This window comes from Aquarana catesbeiana, linkage group LG03 (assembly GCF_042186555.1).
Source record: "Aquarana catesbeiana isolate 2022-GZ linkage group LG03, ASM4218655v1, whole genome shotgun sequence".
In the NCBI taxonomy this organism is placed as follows: domain Eukaryota; kingdom Metazoa; phylum Chordata; class Amphibia; order Anura; family Ranidae; genus Aquarana; species Aquarana catesbeiana.
Window position 1 is genome coordinate 441790643 of NC_133326.1, and position 24058 is coordinate 441814700.

A 24058-nucleotide genomic window follows, 5' to 3' on the forward strand; every position below is an offset into this window, starting at 1 on the left:
AGTGTTATTTAAAAAAAAAAATTAAAGGGGGTTGTAAAGGTTCGCTGTTTTTATTTTTAAAATAACAAACCTGGTATTCTTACCTCCCCCAGCGGCGTTCCTGGCTCCTCCCCGCATTGAGTGCCCCCTCGAAGACCCGCTATCCAAGGGAGCACTCGTGCGGTCGTGCTCCTGAGTCCTGCTGCTGCGTCCATTGACACTGCAGGACTTGCCATCAAGTATGGCCAAAAAAAGCTTTAGACATAAGAAGAGCTGAGGCTGCACTGAAGTTATAACACTTGCACACCACTGTCCCTATGTTAAAATAAGTTAGTTAAATTTAAGCCATACTATGGGTAACACTTCGCAAACTGATACTGTAGGCAAATCTGTTATGTTGGATGTACACACTAAGTTGCATTTTACTTTACTGGTAGTTTTTTTCATATGATAAAAAAATGTGGCTTTCGGAGGGATTTCCACCTGTTGGATTTAAGTAAAAGAAGGTGTTAAAAGAACAAGTTCAAGAGTTCTAAAAAAAAAAGAAAATATAGCCCCCTAAATATATTAAGTTAAGGCACACCCCCCTCCCCCGCACATGCTTATTCTCCACATCTGTAATAGCAGCCACCCTCATTGGCTACAGCTTGGTCTGTGGACATCTAGTGCTGGGCTGCCCACACAGTAACACAGACTTGGATAGGATGTTGATCCTGCAATGCAGGTACATGCAATGTAAAGGCCAATGCTCTGTTATGCACCACAGTGTACATACCTTACAGTTTGATGCCCTAATGTGCATCAGAAATAAAGGATTATGTACAGTGGGGCAAAAAAGCATTTAGTCAGCCACCAATTGTGCAAGTTCTCCCATTTAAAAAGATGAGAGAGGCCTGTAATTGTCATCATAGGTATACCTCAACTATGGGAGACAAAATGTGGAAACAAATCCAGACAATCACATTGTCTGACTTTTGAAAGAATTTATTTGCAAATTATGGTGGAAAATAAGTATTTGGTCACCTACAAACAAGCAAGATTTCTGGCTCTCACAGACCTGTATCTTCTTCTTTAAGAGGCTCCTCTGTCCTCCACTCATTACCTGTATTAATGGCAACTGTTTGAACTTGTTATCAGTATAAAAGACACCTGTCCACAACCTCGAACAGTCACACTCCAAACTCCACTATGGTGAAGACCAAAGAGCTGTCGAAGGACACCAGAAACAAAATTTTAGACCTGTACCAGGCTGGGAAGACTGAATCTGCAATAGGCAAGCAGCTTGGTGTGAAGAAATCAACTGTGGGAGCAATAATTAGAAAATGGAAGACATACAAGACCACTGATAATCTCCCTCGATCTGGGGCTCCAAGCAAGATCTCACCCCATGGGGTCAAAATGATCACAAGAGCGGTGAGCAAAAATCCCAGAACCACACGGGGGGGACCTAGTGAATGACCTGCAGAGAGCTGGGACCAACGTAACAAAGGCTACCATCAGTAACACACTATGCCGCCAGGGACTCAGATCCTGCAGTGCCAGATGTGTCCCCCTGCTTAAGCCAGTACATGTCCAGGCCCGTCTGAGGTTTGCTAGAGAGCATTTGGATGATCCAGAAGAGGATTGGGAAAATGTCATATGGTCAGATGAAACCAAAGTAGAACTGTTTGGTAGAAACACAACTCGTGTTTGGAGGAGAGAGAATGCTGAGTTGCAACCAAAGAACACCATACCTACTGTGAAGCATGGGGGTGGCAACATCATGCTTTGGGGCTGTTTCTCTGCAAAGGGAACAGGACGACTAATCCGTGTACATGAAAGAATGAATGGGGCCATGTATCGTGAGATTTTGAGTGCAAACCTCCTCCCATCAGGAAGGGCATTGAAGATGAAATGTGGCTGGGTCTTTCAGCATGACAATGATCCCAAACACACCACCCGTGCAACGAAGGAATGGCTTCGTAAGAAGCATTTCAAGGTCCTGGAGTGGCCTAGCCAGTCTCCAGATCTCAACCCCGTAGAAAACCTTTGGAGGGCGTTGAAAGTCCGTGTTGCCCAGCGACAGCCCCAAAACATCACTGCTCTAGAGGAGATCTGCATTGAGGAATGGGCCAACATACCAGCAACACTGTGTGTGACAACCTTGTGAAGACTTACAGAAAACGTTTGACCTCTGTCATTGCCAACAAAGGATATATAACAAAGTATTGAGATGAACTTTTGGTATTGAAAATACTTTTTTTCAACCATAATTTGCAAATAAATTCTTTCAAAAATGTGATTGTCTGGATTTGCTTCCACATTTTGTCTCTCGTAGTTGAGGTATACCTATGATGACAATTACAGGCCTCTCTCATCTTTTTAAGTGGGAGAACTTGCACAATTGGTGGCTGACTAAAAACTTTTTTGCCCCACTGTATGTTAATTGTCTGCTGATGTGCATTGGCAGCCCATTGTTTTTAAAGCTTAACATAGGTTCTCCTTTTCATTTATAAAGTCTACTATGTCAAGCTGCCACTGGCCAGTTGTTAACAAGACAGTGTAATATGGATCTAACAGATAAATTAGATGAAAAGATGTAAATGTAAGATGAAAATAAGGCTGCAGTAACCTGGATAACTTATTGTACAACAAAATCAGTTACATAAAAACATATATAACACAAGTTGAAGGCATTTTGTTTTGCTATAAATTCTAGAAATAGATTTAGACCCTAAATTCTCCCAGAAGAAAATGCAGTAGTGAATTGAGTGTGTTATCCGTTGTGCTTTGACAGCTGAAATAATTCTCATTTACTAAATAGTGTCACTACTGCTGCAGTTATTATAAGTTGGGGGTATGTGGGTCTTAAAGCAGTGGTGGTATCATGCTCAAGAGTAACTCCACTTTTGTTGAGGAAAAAAACATTCCCCTCTGGCTGATCTATGTACTTTGTTGCAGATTCCTACCTTTTGTTACTCTGAAGAAATCACTGTGTGTTTGTCTGTGTTCATGTGGGAAAGTGAGTCTATTAGGAGTGGTTTCATAATTCTCAATCGGCTGCAGCACCTGCAGGACACTAATGAGTGAAGCTGCTGGGCCTACATCCCTTTAGACATGATTTCCTATTGGGAGTATCTCACCAAAAATTAATTTTTTGTTGCAGGGGATGCCTAAAATCAGACTTGTATCTTAGTGCAGACTTCTGGGAAAATCAGTGAGCCAATCACACAAGCAGGAAATTATGTTTCTGGGGGGTGTTCTGTACACATTCTGTGTACAGAACACCTCCAGGTAGCCGTATTGCATTGTATTTTCAGAAAATTACAGAGCTGCAGATTGAAAGGGAAAGGTCATTTTTAATAACATTCAATTAAATATGACTTGTATCACAATTGTATATACTAAATTATTTTTTTCGCCATGAAAGTGGAGTTACCCTTTAACTATGCGAAGACATTTGAGCAGGATTCATTTTAACCATAATTTACAGCTGAGCAAAATTGGCTCAGTCAATGCTACCTTGGATAAGAGCCCCCAGGCGGTGCTGGATTTCCCTGAGAGCCGGTTCACACGGGGGCGACTTGTCAGGCGACCTAGCCGCCTGACAAGTCGCCTCCCGTTCTGTACAATGGAACCGTTCTAATCGGAGCGATGTAAGTCGCTCCGACTTAGAAGAAAGGTTCCTGTACTACTTTGGGGGCGACTTGCATAGACTTCTATACAGAAGTCGTCTTGCAAGTCGCCGTGGCAGTCGTGTGCAGGTCGCCTCGGTGAGGCGACCTGCAAGTCGTGCCGCTTCTAGTGTGAACCGGCTCTTACTGTTATCTGGAGTTGTACAAAGTTTGAAGTTCCAAAGCGATGCCAGTCTAGTAGAATATCCTTTAAAACAGAACAATCCCTTGTTTGAACTTGCTTTTAACCAGTAAAAATATTGTGACATTGCTTAAATAAAATTTCTTAATCGTACATCACTTGACACAGAGCCATAGTAATTACTATGTGGGTTATAGGCCACCTTCAGGTGATGGACACTACCACACCCTAAGACAGGAAGTTTACTCCCTATATAACCCCTCCCACTACTGGGAGTACCTCAGTTTTTTCACCAGTGTCTAAGGTGTTGGTCACGAGTAAAGATGTGCTGTGGTGAGCTCAGTGGCGTAGCGTGTGGGGCTGTGGCCCCTGGGCGCAATATCTAGAGGGGCGCAGAAGTCCCGACTCCTGCTATCCCGACTACTGTCATTACGATTTTAGACTCAAGACTCCACACCTGGGAGTACCAAGTGTGCCACTGTCTGCACCTCGCCTCTACCGTTCTCCATGTTTCTGTGCTAGTGCTGCTGGAGCTTCCCCAGAGATGGACACTCTCTGCGATTGGCTGCACTCATTCATGTGTGGGCACGGCGGCAGGCAGAGCTGGTTTGGCGGGTGATCGTGGCTTGCTCCCGCCTCACTGTCCAGGTCTCATCGCTGGCTCTGCCTGGGCGGGCTTCCACCACACTCCGCAGTCCACATCTGGGAGACAAGAAGAGCCCGGGTGAGTGGTGGCTCTGTACTGCCGTGCCAGGGCCGGGCTGGCTGGAGACTAGCAGACTCAGCAGTGAATAGGAAACAGATCAGGTAGGATGGGGATGGCCAGGGTGACACCTTCTCTGTCAGGCTGAAATGAGATGGAGGAAGTAAGTTTATCTGAAGTGCCGCTCTTCTACTACTTCTGGGACACCTCACATCCCGGGAAGGTGACACATTCCCACAGACTGTGAAATCATAATTGCCAACATGTACCCAGAGCTTTCTGCCTACTCTGTGCTTCATACATGGGGGATCTGTGTATATACAGTACATGGAATGATGGGGGGGGCAGTATATATATAACACATGAGGGGGGCAGTGTGTGTATATAATACATGAGGGTGGGGGGGCAGTGTATATATCATAAAAAGGGGGGGGGGTCAGTGTATATATAATACTTTGGGGGGAGGTCCGTATATATCATATATGGGGACCAGTGTATATATAATATATGGGGAGTCAGTGTACATATATAAATTTTAGTGTATATAAAATATATAGCGTAATGGGTGGGGTTAGTGTATATACAATATATGGGTGTTAGTGTGTATATATAATATATGGGGGTTAGTGTGTATATACAATATATGGGGGTTAGTGTGTATATACAATATATGGGGGTTAGTGTGTGTATATACACAATATATGGGGGTTAGTGTGTATATATATAATATATGGGGGTTAGTGTGTGTATATATAATACATGGGGGTTAGTGAATATATAATATATGGGGGGGCAGTGTGTACATAATACATGGAGGGGCAGTGTGTAATACATGGGGTGATGGGGGGGGCTCAGTGTATATATAATACATGGGGGGGTCAGTTAGTAATACATGGGGTGATGGGGGTCAGTGTATATATAATACATGGGGGGGGTCAGTGTATACATAACACATGGAGGGGCAGTGTGTAATACGTGGGGGGGGGCTCAGTGTTTATATAATACATGGGGGGGTCAGTGTATACATAATACATGGAGGGGCAGTGTGTAATACATGGGGTGGTGGTGGGGGGGCAGTGTTTATATAATACATAAGGAGAGGGGGGCAGTGACACAGATGCATTTTTTTAATTACATACATGTGCTTATGGGGTAAGGGGTTTAATACTGTACTAATGGAAGGGAGTACTAAAAGTACACGAGTTAGGGAGCGCAAATTACTTGACTTGCCCCAGGTGCTGACAACTCGCGTTACGCCACTGGCTTTTTAGAGAGCTGGAACCCGGGATCCAGTGCTTTTGTTTATTTTCAGCCATAAGTTTTTTCTGGCGGGGTGCTATTACAGGTCCAGGAGTGGGATCCCCCGATTAAAAGGGGGCCCCAGTTCCTGAAGGTTTTTAAACAGCCCACCGTGAGAGGTGAAGATGGGTCTGTTGGTTTTACCACAGAATTCCCTGCGGCGGGAAAGGTAAGTGGAGACTTTTAAGAATTTTAAAGTTTATTATGAATTGTCTCCTTTAAAAAGTAAATGTTGTCATGCCTAAATGTCACCACTGGGGGCTGTATAGAGCACGTATCTTGTCATGCTTTCCCAGATCATGCTGTGTCAGCAGACGCTGACAGACCTCTCTCCGGCTAGCAGTCACAGGACTTCGGTAAGACGTTGGGGGGGATTTTTCTCTAAAAAAACACCCCCCCACCCAGACAAAAGCTCTCCCCCTCTTTCTGAGTAGAGGGAGAAGTAGAACGATCGGCGGATGCCGCTCCGTTCTCCACCACCTCTGTACGACGGTTTGTCACTGCCCCCCTCCTCGCCGCCCTCTCCCCACACACACGCCAATCCCATCGAATCGGAGGTCCATGTTCGCGCGGGAAAACGCTCTTTTTTGAAAAGAGGCATAGCAGCGGCAGTTGCTGGACTATTTGCTCAAGCAATGGATGTGATTTCTTTTGGTAGTCCCTCTGCATTTGTGCATCGGGCTATGGTCAGAAGGGGGGGTAGAAACACCCCAAAAAAGGGCTTAAAAGGGACTCCTAAAAGCTCTAAATACTATACATTGGCAGTTTCCCCTGAGAGTTCAGGGGTGGCCAGTCAGAATAAGCGATCAGAGCTATAAAATATTGCAATTATTTTCAACACTGCAGCCCCTGTCTATTTTACTGAAGAGGGTTTCCCTCAAGCCATGATGGGATTGGCTAGCGGCTTTAATCGCATCCCAGAATGGGATAAAATGCGATTTCCCTCAGGGGACCGCGAGAAGGCTGATGACTCCTCTTCTGAGGGGTCAAATGCGAGGGGATCAGCTTCAGAATGTGAAAGATTGATGGTGCAATTCTTACTGAATTCGTCCACTCCACATTTTTTGCTACTCTTCACTGTCAGTTGATATACCCACTTGCTTGTTTGGGTTCACTAAAGCCTCCTTAAGCTGTGCATGCCTTTCCTGTCCATTAATTGCTGGAAAGGCTTATATATTCTGAGTGGGATCACCCAGATAAACATTTTTTTTTTCCTCCTATAAAGTTTTAACACTTTTTCCTATGATGGCTGCTATATACTCTGTGAATGAAAGTTTGACCTGTCCGAAAGACAATGCTCAAATGCTTAGGGATCCAACAGATGAATATTTGGAAATTCCTATTAAAAAAAAAAAAAAAACACAAAACTTTTTTTCTGATGTTATAACCTGCGCTAGCAGCAATTGGTGTATGTCAGTCCTTCAAAGACCAGTCTGAACAGGTACTCAAGGTTATTCCTGATCAGCAGGCCCAGGATTTAGCCGAGTTACCAGCGGCATTATGTTTGGCAATAGATGGCATGAGAGATTCTAGTCTTCAAGCCTCGCGCCTTACGCTTGGCTTGTGCATAGGCATAGAATCTTATGGTTGAAAAGTTGGTCAGCTGAAGCGTCATGCAAAGCTCCTGGCTAGTTTTCCTTTTCACAGTGAACGGCTGTTTAGGGATGATTTGGATAAATACATCCAAAAATTTTTTTTGTGGAAAAAGTATCCTTTTGCTAATTGGAAGAGGAGTAAACATACATATTTCATTTAAACAAGCTCCTTCTCCAGTGCTAGGAGCATCTGCCTCCAGGCAGTCACGACGGCCTCCTCCGTCAAGTTCAAGAAGGAAACTGATGCCTCCTTATGAGGGGGCGGGCACCCCCGCTCGCTCAAGTGGGGGGGGGGGGGCAGACTTCCGCAGTTCTCAAGGGTCTGGCAGGAAGAGTGTAGGAGCCTGCGGCCACATTACCCTGAAAGCACCGGATCTCGTCTGATCTCAGAGGCTAAGCAGGGTCGGGCCTGGTCAATACCTGGATGGGAGACCGCCTAGGAATGCCAGGTGACATAGGCTGCAGATGGGTGACTTCCTCAATAACTCAAGGGTACAAACTTGAGTTCCGAAAGTCCCCATCTCCTCGGTTTCTCAGACTCCAGAGGAAAAGAAGTCTCTTTCAAGCATTGGTCCATCTTTTGTCTCAAAAGATTGATCTTAGTGGTTCCCATGCAAGAGCGGGGATTGGGGTTTTATTTAAACCTTTTCACGGTACCAAAACCTAATGAGTATGTCAGACCCATTCTAGATCTCAAAGATCTAAACCGGTTTCTGAATATCCGCTCTTTCCACATGGAGTCAATCCGATCAGTGGTCTCCATCCTACAAGGTGGAGAACTTCTGGCGTCAATAGACATCAGGGATGCATACCTTCATGTACCTATATTTCCCGCTCACCAGAAATATCTACGTTTCGAGGTAGAAAATCTTCTTTTTCAGTTTATAGCTCTGCCTTTCGGTCTTCCTACTGCACCTCAAGTATTTACAAAGGTCTGGTCCTTCCTGAAGTGGACAGGCAGCATCGAAATCTACTATTTCTAAATGGATTCAGCAAGGAGCTGTTCAGGCTTATGGTTTAAAGAGGAGAATTCCACCCTCTCAAATCAAAAGCGCACTCCACTAGGCCTGTTAGTGCTTTGGGGGAGTGCATCGCCAAGCTTCCATGGTCTTCAGTCCATACATTTGCCAGATTTTTTCAGGTGAATGTAAAAAAGGCATGAGGACATCGCCTTTTGGTGTAGTGTGCTGCAGGCAGCAGTATAACTCCTCTAGTCTCAGGTTGCCCTAATTCTGTTGTGTCTCCCTCCCCTCAGTTGGCATTGCTCTGGGACATCCCACATAGTAATTACTATGGCTCTGTGTCCCGTGATGTACGATTAAGAAAATAGGATTTTTATAACAGCTTACTTGTAAAATCCTTTTCTTTGAAGTACATCACGTGTCACAGAGGTCCTTCCCCACTTTCTGGTATACACATGTATTGCTTTGCTACAAAAACTGAGGTACTCCCAGTAGTGGGAGAGGTTATATAAGGGAGTGAACTTCCTGTCTTAGGGTGTGCCCGTGTCCATCACCTGAAGGTGGACTATAACCCACATAGTAATTACTATGGCTCTGTGTCCCGTGATGTACTTCAAAGAAAAGGATTTTACAGATAAGCTGTTATAAAAATCCTATTTTTATAAACTTTTGAAACTAGAGAAAAAACTGCTCCAGAGCCTGGGAATTTGCATTTGTCGACTCTGCTACCAGTTCTAGTTCCAAACAAAAAAATTACAAAATACAGTATCTCACAAAAGTGAGTACACCCATAACATTTTTGTAAATATTTTATTATATCTTTTCATGTGACAACACTGAAGAAATTGCAGTTTGCTACAATGTAAACTAGTGAGTGTACAGCTTGTATAACAATGTAAATTTGCTGTCCCCTCATGATAACACACAGCCTCCCTGGTGTCTTGTGACTTGTTAGTGTTACAAGGTCTCAGGTGTGAATGGGGAGCAGGTGTGTTAAATTTGGTGTTATCGCTCTCATTCTCATACTGGTCACTGGAAGTTCAACATGGCACCTCATGACAAAGAACTCTCTGAGGATCTGAAAAAAAGAATTGTTGCTCTACATAAAGATGGCCTAGGCTATACGAAGATTGCCAAGACCCTGAAACTGAGCTGCAGCACTGTAGCCAAGACCATACAGCGGTTTAACAAGACAGGTTCCACTCAGAACAGGCCTCGTCACGGTCGACCAAAGAAGTTGAGTGCATGTGCTCAGAGTCATATCCAGAGGTTGTCTATGGGAAATAGATGTATGAGTGCTGCCAGCATTGCTGCAGAGGTTGAAGGGGTGGGGGGGGTCAGCCTGTCAGTGCTCAGACCATAAGCCGCACACTGCATCAAATTGGCCTGCATGGCTGTCGTCCCAGAAGGAAGCCTCTTCTAAAGATGATGCACAAGATAAAGACCATCTTGATGAGACCAAGATAAACTTATTTGGTTCAGACGGTGTCAAGCGTGTGTGGCAGCAACCAGGTGAGGAGTACAAAGACAAGTGTGTCTTGCCTACAGTCAAGCATGGTGGTGGGAGTGTAATGGTCTGGGGCTGCATGAGTGCTGCAGGCACAGGAGTTTCAGTTCATTGAGGGAACAATGAATGCCAACATGTACTGTGACATACTGAAGTAGAGCATGATCTCCTCCCTTTGGAGACTGGGCCGCAGGGCAGTATTCCAAAGAATCTGCGGGTAAGGGTGATGGACTGGCCAAGCATGTCTCCAGGCCTAAACCCTATTGAGAATCTGTGGGGCATAGGCACACGGAAGGTGGAGGAGCACAAGATCTTTAACATTCACCAGCTCTATGATGTCGTCATGGATGAGTGGAAGAGCACTCCAGTGGCAACCTGTGAAGCTCTGGTGAACTCCATGCCTAAGAGGGTTAAGGCAGTACTGGAAAATAATGGTGGTCACACAAAATATTGACACTTTGAGCCCAATTTGGGCATTTTCACTGAGAGGTGTACTCACTTTTGTTGCCAGCGGTTTAGACATTAATGGCTTTGTGTTGAGTTATTTTGAGTGGACAGCAAATTTACATTGTTATGCAAGTTGTACACTCACTGCTTTAACTTAAAGTGTAATTTCTTCAGTGTTGTCACATGAAAAGGTATAATAAAATATTTACAAAAATGTGCACTTTTGTGAGATACTGTAACAATATCAAATACAGAAATAGGAGGATTTATACAATCATATTGCACAATATCAAAAATGTTTTATTATTATATAATAGGTCAATAAAAAGTAAAATTGCCACCAGCTCACATTTAAAAACAAGACACACCACACTAACCACATTTGCTCAGTGTTAAGGATATTCATAGTATCAAATAAAGACTAGAATGAAAATAAAGTAGTGAACACCTGCATCTTGCGTAACAAAATAGCATTACAGTGATCATGCATTTGCTGGCTAAGTTATTTACTTATAAGCAAATCAAATAGGGTATTGCTCAAGGCAGTATCCAAACAAGGGGGGGGGGGGGGGGGCAGTATTCTGTCCACTAACTCACCTATTATGGTGGGGATTAACGCACCTAAAAGACACAGTAATTAATAAAGAAAGGGGATGAGGTCCCCTTTTAAAAAGATGGTGCTTACTAATCCAAGTAGTTTGACAACTAGAAAAATAACTACAGGCATACCCCACTTTTAAGTACGCAATGGGGTTTATTTACTAAAGCTGGAAAGTGCAAAATCAGGCTCACTTCTGCATAGAAACCAATGAGCTTCCAGGTTTTATTACCAAAGCTTAATGGAACAAGCTGGGGTTAGAAACAGAAGTGAGCCTGATTTTGCACTTTCCAGCTTTAGTAAATAAGCCCCATTGTGTACTTAAAGTGGAGTTCCACCCAAAAATGGAACTTCCACTTTTTGGATTCCTCCCCCCCTCCAGTGTCACATTTGGCACCTTTCAGGGGGGAGGAGGGAGCAGATACCTGTCTAATACAGGTATTTGCTCCCACTTCCTGGCATAGATCACCGCGGTGATTGCGGTGACCTATGCCACTTCTGCCGCCTACCCCGTCCTCCCCCGCTGTATTCTGTGAGACACAGAATACAGCAGGGACCTGAGAGGACACGCAGCGCGACTCGCGCATGCGCAGTAGGGAATCAGGAAGTGAAGCCGCATGGCTTCACTTCCTTATTCCCTTACCGAGGATGGCGGCGGCAGCAGGCGAGAGCCGAAGGACGGATCAGCTTCGGCTGCCGACACCACGGGCTCCCTGGACAGGTAAGTGTCCATATATTTAAAGTCAGCAGCTGCAGTATTTGTAGCTGCTGGCTTTTAATTTTTTTTTTCAGCAAACCTCCGCTTTAAAAGTGGGGTGTGTCTGTATACTATAATAAAGTAGGAAAATAACTTTATTAGAACTTAAGAAAAAAAAAAAAACACAAAGCTGCGAGAAACCATCTCTATCAAAAATTTAACGTAACCTCCACCCCTCACGCATTAAAAAACTGATAACGTTGTCAGTCCAGTAAAAAAAAAAAAAAACAGAGTCCGGACAATAACCCTGACAGAAAAAAATTACAAATTACCCAGTAATGATATGACCATGTGCCATTCACCCGCTCAAAAAGGAGCATTTAAGTATTGTAACAAAATATATTCAATAAGTGGTGGAGGGATCATGGTACACAAGTTCCAGGCAATTTGCTAAAAGTTACAAAGTAATTACCACATCAGCCCATGTAAGAAACCTTGTATCCAGCTAAAATACTGTTGATGAAAAATGCATGTTGTATAAAGTGAGCTTGAAGTGTAGCAATGTGATTAATATTAAGCAGCAGTCATTCAAGTGCGGGATTAATAGACTTGGCAATATGCTTGTTAGCTCCTGTTCAGGCAAAGTATTTCATTGACGAACCAGAGAAGAAAACAGGGTTCTGTTAACAAGGATTTATATATTCCACACTAAGGTGTCGTCAAGTGATAGTGCTTAGACCCATATATAGCAAGTCTGAAAAATAAGATAAGTGGTTAGCTAAATTAACGCCTTTAAACCTGTTAGGTCGACTGACAAGCAATCTGCTCACATACACCAGCCGATCCAACACAGCTGATCCGTATAGAAGGAGAGCTGAGTTACCACATTCAATGCTTTATGACCCAGCATTATAGATTTGTGCAGGATAAAGCAACCATCTCACTAACAGCCAGGAGTCTTGATCTGCACAGCATAACCAACCTGGATGCTCACACTGACCGAGGTGCAACAGATGTAATAGGTCATTCACAAAAGTTTAGTGCACAGGTAACTCACAGCCCTCACTGCTGGGAATCGCAGTCCATCACTCATGTGCTTAGGATCTTCAATATGGAATGGTCTTTGTGTTTCATCCATGTGTGATGTTAGACCAGCACTTTACCTTCCTCAGATCTGGCATAGCACGCTGTTACATAGCTTGTGTACCATGATCCCTCCAGCATTTACTGAATATATTTTGTTATGATACTCAGATGCTCCTTTTTGAGCGGGTGGATGGCTCATGGTTATATCATTACTGGGTGATTTGTCATTTAATTCTCTCAGGGTTATTGTAAGGACTTTGTTTTTTGTTTTTTTTATTGGATTGGACATCCCCCTCCCCGCCGCTTACCGGTGTTTCTCTGGCTTATTACTTCCACCGGTTTGCCTGAGAAACGATCTGACGGTGCAGCTGGCTGCTTCCATAGGCGATCAAACAGTTAACACTCTTTGATCCACTCTGTGGCCTTGGAGGATCAGAACAACATCATGATGTCACTTCTGGTGCAGGCTAAAAGAAGACAGTATGTATATAATTATATAATACTTTGCTGTTAAAGGTAAAGAAGAGATTTGACCTCAGATCTCTCCATAAAGAGGACCTGAGAGGACCTGTTATCCATATTTCTATTACAGGGGTTGTTTACATTCCTTGTAATAGGAATAAAAGTGATTAAAAAAATAATTAAAGGGACAGTGTAAAAATAAAAAAAGTAAAATAAATAATCTAAAACACAAGATGTGCTCACGTGCAGAAGTGAACACATATGTAAGTCGTGCACGCATATGTAAACGGTATTTAAACCACACTTGCGAGGTATCACTACAAACGTTAGAGCGAGAGCAATAATTCTAGTGCTAGGCCTCCTCTATAACTCCCAACAGGTAACCTGTAAAGGCATGTAAAGCCTTTGGAGATTTTTAAGTACCATAGTTTGTCGCCATTCCACGAGCGTGCGCAATTTTAAAGCGTGACATGTTGGGTATCTATCTATACAAAAAAATGTGTAACTGTTGTTTTTTTTTGTTTTTTTTTAAGTCATTAAAGTGTATTTTTTTCACAAAAAAATGCGTCTGCAAAACCACTGCGTCGTGTGACAAAATATTGCAACTATCGCCATTTTATTCCTTAGGGTCTCTGCTAAAAAAAAAATTATAATGTTTGGGGGTTATAAGTAATTTTCTATAAAAAAATACTGATTTAAACTGTAAACAAAAAGTGCCAGAAAAAGCCTGGTTGGTAAGTGGTTAATGGGTGAAGGTTACTTTGAGTTTTTGCTAGTGATGGTTTCTCACAGCTTTGTGTGTTTTTTGTCTTAAGTCATAATAAAGTTTTTTTTCCGACTTATATTTTTCTAGTTGTCAAACTACTTGGATTAGTAAGCACCATCTTTTTTTTTTTTTTTTTTTTTTTTTTTTTAAAAGGGGACCTCATCCCTTTTATTTATTAATTGAGGTATTTACAGTATCTCACAAAAGTGAGTACACCCCTTACATTTTTGTAAATATTTTATTATATCTTTTCATCTGACAACACTGAAGAAATTACACTTTGCTACAATGTAAAGTAGTGAGTGTATAGCTTGTATAACAGTGTAAATTTGCTGTCCCCTCAAAATAACTCATCACACAGCCATTAATGTCTAAACTGCTGGCAACAAAAGTGAATACATCCCTAAGTGAAAATGTCCAAATTGGGCCCAATTAGCCATTTTCCCTCCCCGGTGTCATGTGACTCTATAGTGTTACAAGATCTCAGGTGTGAATGGGGAGCAGGTGTGTTAAATTTGGTGTTATTGCTCTCTCTCTCATACTGGTCACTGGAAGTTCAACATGGCACCTCATGACAAAGAACTCTCTGAGGATCTGAAAACAAGAATTGTTGCTCTACATAAAGATGGCCTAGGCTATAAGAAGATTGCCAAGACCCTGAAACTGAGCTGCAGCAGGATGGCCAAGACCATAAAGCGGTTTAATAGGACAGGTTCCACTCAGAACAGGCCTCGCCATGGTCGACCAAAGAAGTTGAGTGCACTTGTTCAGCGTCATATCCAAAGGTTGTCTATGGAAAATAGACGTATGAGTGCTGCCAGCATTCCTGCAGAGGTTGAAGGGTGGGGGGTCAGCCTGTCAGCGCTCAGACCATACGCCACACACGGCATCAAATTGGTCTGCATGGCTGTCATCCCAGAAGGAAGCTTCTTCTAAAGATGATGCACAAGAAAGCCCGCAAACAGTTTGCTGAAGTAAGGCAGACTAAGGACATGGATTACTGGAACCATGACCTATGGTCTGATGAGACCAAGATAAACTTATAAGGTTCAGATGGTTATAAAGGAAAGTGTAGGTATGGCGCTGTTCTAATTAGGAAAAAGAGAGTGTTTTGTAATAAAGCTGCTGTGTTACACCCTCTGCAGTGCTCCAAAACCAGATGTCGATAGTGAGGTGATTAATACCCAGAATGGCAAAAAATATAGATGATAGATTTTCAGCAGGTGCCTCGACCTGTATGTGTGCACCCCCAACAAGGTGTGGTGCCATAAACCAATGTGCAGATATGTTATCCTCTAATGGTTATACTCAACTCAAAAGAGGGAATATTAAATGGATATGAGCGTAAATGTGCATATACTATCCGCAGAGTGTGGTGTCTTGTGAGAAAAATCAAGTGTGTTGCCCTCTAATATCCACGTCTAAATTTCAGAAAAAAGGAGTAAATGTGCATAAAAGAAACACCAGTGATGGCTTTTTTGTAATGATGCTAAATCCTCTATATAAGAGACCAATATTTGGGGTAAAACTGGTGTTCAGTTGTGATTCTAATTTAAAATAAAGAAATTGTGTCTAAGTTGTGTTGCACCCTCTGGCAGCTAGTTGACAATATGATGTCAGCAACCAGAGTAACCCAGCTTACTCCTAATGTTGTTTTTTTTAAATAGTGGTTATGCTATTATAAAGAAAAGTGTCCTAAATGTGTTACACCCTCTGGCTACCTAACCAGTGGGAAAAAAATATACTACAAACTGAAATCTATGCTATTCACCAATGATGTGATTAGAATATCATAAATATAACCAAATTAATTAATAATGCATTCTACAAAATTAATATACTTAACAGTGCGATCTTAATAAAAGTGCATATTTCAAAAGTGCCTAGTGCTCAAGAAGTGTCCAGTGCTAGCAAATGAGCTATTTAACAAAGTTATATTTGGTTATATTTATGATATTCTAATCACATCATTGGTGAATAGCATAGATTTCAGTTTGTAGTATATTTTTTTCCTACTGGTTAGGTAGCCAGAGGGTGTAACACGTTTAGGACACTTTTCTTTATAATAACATAACCACTATTTTAAAAAAACAACATTAGGAGTAAGCTGGGTTACCCTTTCTGGTTGCTGACATCATATTGTCAACTAGCTGCCAGAGGGTGCAACACAACTTAGACACAATTTCTTTATGTTAAATTAGAATCACAATTGAACACCAGTTTTACCCCAAATATTGGTCTCTTATATAGAGGATTTAGCATCATTACAAAAAAGCCATCACTGGTGTTTCCTTTATGCACATTTACTCCTTTTTCTGAAATTTAGACGTGGATATTAGAGGGCAACACACTTGATTTTTCTCACAAGACACCACACCTTGCGGATAGTATATGAACATTTACGCTCATATCCATTTAATATTCCCTCTTTTGAGTTGAGTATAGCCATTAGAGGATAACATATCTGCACATTGGTTTATGGCACCACACCCTGTTGGGGGTGCACACATTCAGGTTGAGACACCTGCTGAAAATCTATCATCTACATTTTTTGCCATTCTGGGTATTAATCCACTCACTATCGACATCTGGTTTTGGAGCACTGCAGAGGGTGTAACACAGCAGCTTTATTACAAAACACTCTCTTTTTCCTAATCAGAACAGCGCCATACCTACACTTTCCTTTATATTCATCTTAATACACTCCACTCAGGTGGAGGTATACTTGTAGAGGCAGCAGTCCCTTTTTTTTTTTTTTTACATTCATTTTTTTTTGTTATTATATCCTTTGCGCGGATTTACTTATATACCGTTTCAAGGTTCAGATGGTGTCAAGTGTGTATGGCGGTAACCAGGTGAGGAGTACAAAGACAAGTGTGTCTTGCCTATAGTCAAGCATGGTGGTGATGGTCTGGGGCTGCATGAGTGCTGTTGGCACTGGGGAGCTACAGTTTATTGAGGGAACCATGAATGCCAACATGTACTGTGACATACTGAAGCAGAGCATGATCCCCTCCTTTCGGAGACTGGGCCGCAGGGCAGTATTCCAACATGATAACGACCCCAATACACACCTCCAAGACAAACACTGCCTTGCTAAAAAATCTGAGGGTAAAGGTGATGGACTGGCCAAGCATGTCTCCATGTCTAAACCCTATTGATCATCTGTGGGGCATCCTCAAACGGAACGTGGAGAAGCGCAAGGTCTCTAACATCCACCAGCTCCGTGATGTTGTTATGGAGGAGTGGAAGAGAACTCCAGTGGCAACCTGTGAAGCTCTGGTGAACTCCATACCCAAGATGGTTAAGGCCGTGCTGGAAAATGATGGTGGCCACACAAAATATTGACACTTTGGTCCCAATTTGGACATTTTCACTTAGGGTTGTACTCACTTTTGTTGCCAGCGGTTTGGACATCAATGGCTGTGTGTTGAGTTATTTTGAGGGGGCAGCAAATTTACACTGTTATAAAAGCTGTACACTTACACTTTGCTACATTGTAAAGTAGTCATTTCTTTAGTGTTGTCACATGAAAAGATATGATAAAATATTTACAAAAATATGAGGGGTGTACTCGCTTTTGTGAGATACTGTATATATGCATTATCCATCAGAGCTCCGAATAGAATTATGGTTGAGTTGAAGGTTGAGCACATTTAAAGCATGCAGTGTGATATTAGGAGTTCCTTTGTGAAATACTAATACAACCAACAACATAAAATGTTATATCCACTTAGGAGTTGACACTGTTTCAGTAATAAGTAAGGTGCCCCTACTTGAAAAGCTTAAAAAGATTGGACTGACTTGAAAATGGAGGTGAGCTTGGTCTCCGGCTCCTTAGGGGGTATCCACTTGTTTGTTTTTTATTCAATATTGATAAAGCTGTATTTGATATTGTACACTATGTCTCACATGGACTGTATAAGTCCTCTTCTTTCTGTTTTTATTTTATGACTTTATGTTTAATGATGATAGGCAAAAAATACTGTGTGGTCGACAACTGTATAGTGAAAAGTCAGCCTCTACCTTGGTAATGTGTCTAATGTTAATCTGGTCCTGATCCCAAGACAACTACAGAACAGTGTTTTATCTTAACAAAGGGGAAAAAAGTCATCATGACGGGTAGTCATAATGACCTGAAAAAACAGACTGACAGGACTTCACATTAAATTTCACATTAATAAAGAGATTATGCAGTAGAATCCAGGCAGAATGGGCATCTGTTTAAAATTTTATTTTTTATATCCTTTGATATTCATTCAATATTTTTTATAAATGGTAAATAAAAAAACATATTTTATCAAGGGCAAAACATATTGTGGTCTTAGTGGAATAGTGTCTATATACATCCATATATGAAATCTATATACATAAGGTTACTAAGGGGGTTATTTATAAAAGGCAAATCCACTTTGCACTATAAGTGCACTTGGAAGTGCAGTCGCTGTAAATCTGAGGGGTAGATCTGAAATGAGGGAAAATTCTGCTGATTTTATCATCCAATCATGTGCAAACTAAAATGCTGTTTTTTATTTTCCTTGCATGTCTCCCCCCCCCCCCCCCCCGGATCTACAGCGACTGCACTTCCAAGTGCACTTGCAGTGCACTTGTAGTGCAAAGCGGAGTTGCCTTTTGTAAATAACCCCCAAGTCTTCTTTTACACAGTATATCAGTTTTGGTATGAATTAAGAATGGATGTGATGTCTCATACTTTTCTTATTAGGAAAAAAGCAGCAAGCCTTCATGTGTTCCAGCGAAGCATAAGACAAAATGGTCTGGACTTAAAGTTGTACATTGTACATTCTGGACTTCTTTCGCATCACATGCAGCTAAGGAAATTCCCTTACCCAACCTAACATGCAGATCATTCTAACCAGTTATTTTGCTCAACCGAATATCTCCTTTTTTTTGTCACATTCTGGCAGCTGAACGGATTAAAAGCACTGCAACATCAGGTTGATATGAACATATCTCTTGAACTGAAAAGACTGTTTCCATTCTAATGATATTAAAAAAACAAATCTTACTATATAACATACAATTAGTGCTGAAAAACAGTTCTCATTCTAATGTTAATTCCAAGAGAAGTCCAACTAAAATCTGTTATGGGTTGAAAGATAGAGTTCATATTTACAATTATTAATATGTCCATTACAAAGACCTATACAGTTTTGTTTCCATTTTTAGACAGTAGCTTTGGCATGGTCTTTATTCATAATCCTCAGACTCCTGGCATGGTAAAAGTGTTGTTTCTAAAGAGAAATAAATCATTAAATGGCAGTTATGGTTATAAAATGTATTTTATTTTTTGACTGTATTTGATATGATATATTTTGCAGTAGAATTTTTAAACGTTTTTGTCTGAAAGTAATTGAAGCTGAACTTCAGCAAATAGAATGCTAGGCAGCATAACTTTTCTACACTGCAATTAACTAATGCACCTATTTGTCACCAGCCCACTGACTAGACTATGAATGAGCATGAATTCACACTGCTTTCTTCTACTAGTTTTCCATAATTACAGACATGGAGATATTTGTTGGTACCCTTACAACTCATTAAAACAATGCTTATATTCTTCTGAAAATTATGCTTATTGTACAAAAATAAACTAAAATGACCTGGACAGACTTGTTGGTATCCTTGGAATGCATTATAAATAATTTAATCATAGTTATATTTCAAACTAACGGTTTTCTGAATTTAGTATCATGTCTTTAATCTGGTAATCAGTCAGTCAGCCTATTTAAATGAACAATAGTTGTCTCTTATGCACCACACTTACCACACTGAACATGGACCAGAGAAAGCAAAGGTGGGTGTTGTCTGAGGGGGTCAGAAAGAAAACTGTAGACCGGCATGTCAAAGGTAAAAGGCTGTAAGACGATCTCTACGAAGCTTGATGTTCCTGTGGATGCCGTTGCAAATATTAGGACATTTAAGGTCCATTCAATTGTAGGAGACTTTCCTGGATGTGGCAGTAAGAGAAAAAAATTACCTCAGATACAACAGAAATATAGTGCATATGGTAGACAAAGAGTCAAGGAAAACTTTCAAAGAGGTACAAACTAAACTCCAAGGTCAAAGGAAGAAGACCCAGGAGAGTGTAACTGTTAAAAGATAAAAAAGACAGACTGAATTTGCAAAACTGAACATTAGCATTCCACAATGTTCCTTTGAAAATGTCCTTTTGGGCATATGAGACAAAACTGAAGCATTATAGGCAAGTTGCGTCGGCTCTATGTTCACAGATGAATAAAGGTAGCTTTCAAAGAAAAGAACACCTTACCTACTGTGAAACATGGAGGAGGCTAAGTTATATTTTGGGGCTGCTGCGTCTGGTCCTATCAAGGAATTCTTGAGCTAAACATACTACCCAATGTCAGAAAGCTTTGTCTCACTCGCAGATCATAGGTCTTCCAACAGGAATATGACCGAAAACACATAGCTAAAAGCCCCCATGAATTGCTCGGAACAAAACATTGGACTATTCAGAAGTAGCCTTCTATGAAACATGATCTAAATCCTGTTGAACATCTATGGAAAGAGCAGAAAATGCAGTCTGGAGAGGGTACGCTTCAAACTCGAGACAGCTGGAGCAGTTTTGAGTTACATAGCAAGGTTGAATAAAGACACCAGTCCATCCAGTTCAACCTAAGTGAGTGTGGGTGCGTGTCTACAATTGTCCCTATCCCTGTACATTGTGTCTCATTAAGATACTCCTCTATTATATATTATTTATTTAAGGTACCCACGTAGCGCCGTCAATTTACACAGTGCTCCACACATACAATACATTGCACACTTACATCGGCCCCTACCCTCAAGGAGCCAGCATTCCAAGGTCCCCAACTCACATTCATATACAGTACTAGGGCCAATTTTGGACAGAAGCTAATTAACCTACCAGCATTTCTTTGCTCAAGAAGTGTTAGCCAAACTACCTGTTGGCAGGTGAAAAAATCTCATTGAGAGCTAAAGAAATCACTTATTTGCAGTGATTGCCTCTAAAGGTTGTGTTAAAAAAATATTAAGTTATAGGGTCCCATCATTTATGTCAATGCCATTTTCATTAGTTTTATTTAAATTGTCTGTCAATTAATGATTTTTCAAATAAATATTGAAAAAGCAATGCTGGGTGCCAATTACTTTGGTCAGTTTTAAATTATTTTAGAAAAAACTGTGAATTGTTCCTTTGTCGGGAAAGGGTACCTACAGATTTTTTTTTCCAGTTTGTATATCACTGGACAATGCAGTAGAGCCTGTACTGCCCATTTTAAGACCTGCTGCGCAGGGAGTTGCAACATGCTAATGTAAAGATAGATGTGGGTTCTTCTACTAACATTATGCAAATATTGCATTTTAAGATATACCTAACTGAATTAAATGAGAGTCTTATATGTGCCAGGATTTCAGCTTTAGTTGATCTGGATTTTCTGAATCAAAACTAATTTCATTCCCCGGCTCCCAGCAAGAGATGAAAGATGGGAAGAAAAAAAAAAGTTTGAAACTCAAAATAGGCTGAATTATAAACATGATTGTTCATTTTTGGAGGGCATTAAACTGTTTAACTATGACATCCAGATCCAAAAGGTTTCATATAGTACTTCTATGTTGTTGATAAGGCAGTGCTGGTCTCAGCCTATTAGATTAATCCAGGACAAATACAGTCATTTTTGGTCTTTTTCTTTGGATTTTTAATGACATTATAATGATCCTGATGGGAGTGAAACACTCAAGTCTTTCAAAGGTCATTAAACCTTTTAAACTATCTACTCTACTTTACTGCATTGGATTGAAACAATACTGCTTATCATTTTCTTCTTTTGTAAAATTGTTGGTATTCTCCATGTTTTAATCTGTCAAATCACTGTGAATGTTGTAGCAATCTGTATAGCTATTCTATCTTACAAAATATGTATAATGGCGTATGAAATGCACATTCACAGTTAAAAAAAACAAAAAAAGCGTGTGAGCACATTACCCATTGGTGGTAAATTTTTAGACTGTACTGAAACTTTAAATTTGTGGCATCTTTCATTATGTTCTTATGATGTGCTTTTCTAAGAGTCATAACGCAAGTATGTATGTGTATATTAAAAAAGGATAAAAAAAAAAAAAAAAAAAAAAAAGTATTTAACCTTCTAAGTACTGAAAGCTGAAATAGTTAATTTTTGATTGGTTAGTTTATGCCATTTTGTTTTGTTAAAGCATTTGTTCATGTATATTATTTTGTTATTTACATTTTTACCACCAAAATAAATTAAACATTCCCAATGTGTATATTATGTATAGGAAATATCTTCTTCTGTGTATTAAAATGGATGATTTATTGAAATTTTTATAAATATACCCTATGTAGATGTGTATCAGTTTTTTTTTGTTTTTTTTTTAATCCTTAAGTGTACAATGAAATGTTACATTACCACTTTTTGTGAATTCACCTAATGGTCAGAAATAGAGCTCTAAAACTGAATTCCAGGGCAACGAAAAATCCTCTCTTGAAGTGAGGCTTCCCCCACACTGCATGGGTTAAATAATCGTTTAGGTTTAGGGAATGAAAACGGAAAATTGTATCATACTTACCGTAATTTTCCTTTCCTGATGCCAATCCATGGCAGCATACTAGTGATAGGCTCCGCCTTTCTCCCCTCCCTCAGGACCAATGAAATAGCATAAATTAAAGGCCAGTTAGGCCCCGCCCCATTCTTCTTAATTAGCTAGATACCGAAACGCACCAGGGTGGGTCCGTATGCTGCCATGGATTGCCATCAGGAAAGGAAAATTACGGTAAGTATGATACAATTTTCCGTTTTCCTGACGCCACCATGGCAGCATACTAGTGATACATATCCTAGCTGACAGGGTGGGTTCTACTTAACAAACCAAATTAATTATTTTATATATTTTCAAATGGGACAGAAGACTGAACAGTCATTCCTCTGAAGCCCACTGATGACAAGGCATCCAGATCTATTCTGTAAAGGTTGGAAAGGTATGCTGGGAAAAGCATGCCACTTTCCTTTAGAATTAATCCATAGATGCTTTCAACTGGGCCGCCTATGAGGCCTCAACCCCTCTCGAAGAGGATGCATCCTGTCACTGAAGGAGGCTCACGACCCATTTCCCATCTGCACAACCAATCTTGCTAAAGTCCAGGAGGCAACCTCTCTTGCCTCATGAATTCCATCTGGAACAGTGAAAGACTTATCATATGAACTGAAAAGAGCAATTGTGGACAGAAACTTCTTTAAAGCTCTGGGAATGACCAATTTGTGTGGTTTTCTTGCTTGAACATCTGGAAAGTTAGGCAATGGACAGATGATTGATAGATGGAGGGCTGTCGCTACCTCTGATATAAGCTGAACTACAGAATGCAGCTCTACTCCTGTAACAAAAGCAATATGCTTTTCTGAAGCTCTAAAGGCTTGAAACTCAAACCGACTTCTGTTTGACGATTTGCGCTAAATACTGGTTAGTAAGCGATGTCTTAAACCGAACACTGCCCTGTTGGAGTAAACAGTTGAAATAAACCCCAACAGCATCGAAAGATTTTAATTGTGAAAGATTCTCTCTCGTGGTTGACAAAACCTCCTGATTGTCTTCAAAATTTTGCAAACTAAAGGGCCTTTGGCAAAATTAAACCTTGTTCTTGCTGACACCTGCAACCTCAAAAGAGTATAGGGTAAGGTTCATGTCCAATCTGACCTACAAATAGACCAGAATAGCTGCCACCAGAGGCGCAGTAAGAATAATATCTTGCCATGCAAAATAGAAAAAAACACGTTTGTTCCAGATCTTGGCATAGAGGCTGTTAGTAGAGTGCCTTTCGCACCCCCCAAAGTAGAGCTCACTCTTGGAGCAACTCTGGAGCAATCTAGGTTCTGCGGCTTCCCCTTCCCGCCATTATGCTTGCATCTCTGGTCTGTGCATGTGTGAAGGGGAATCGACTTCTGTATTCTGAAGTAGATAGCCAGGAAGCAGTTAGACTCCTATGGTCAGAATGGAGGGGTGGTTGTGACTACCATGCTCATTCTTGACAGCTTCCAGAGGAATTTCATTACGAGAGAAGTTGGGGAAACATATACAGTAGGCTTGATTGCAGTTTCATGGAGAAACTCAGCTTCTATTCTCTGCTTTGGGGAGCGGAAACCGAGTCAGA

General features: G+C 41.0%; 1 protein-coding gene and 1 pseudogene across 1 annotated transcript in view; both read left to right on the forward strand.

Annotated features, from left to right (window-relative positions):
• The window catches only part of LG03H5orf24 (linkage group 03 C5orf24 homolog), a 97210-nt gene extending 77686 nt beyond the window's left edge, over positions 1-19524 (forward strand). Inside the window, exon 5 of the mRNA XM_073620812.1 lies at positions 18620-19524. Within this exon, the coding sequence (XP_073476913.1) occupies positions 18620-18660 (41 nt within the window). The 3' untranslated portion in view covers positions 18661-19524. The remainder of the gene's footprint in view (positions 1-18619) is intronic.
• On the forward strand, positions 7714-7832 carry LOC141135921 (5S ribosomal RNA; annotated as a pseudogene).
• Positions 19525-24058: the final 4534 nt, after the last annotated feature.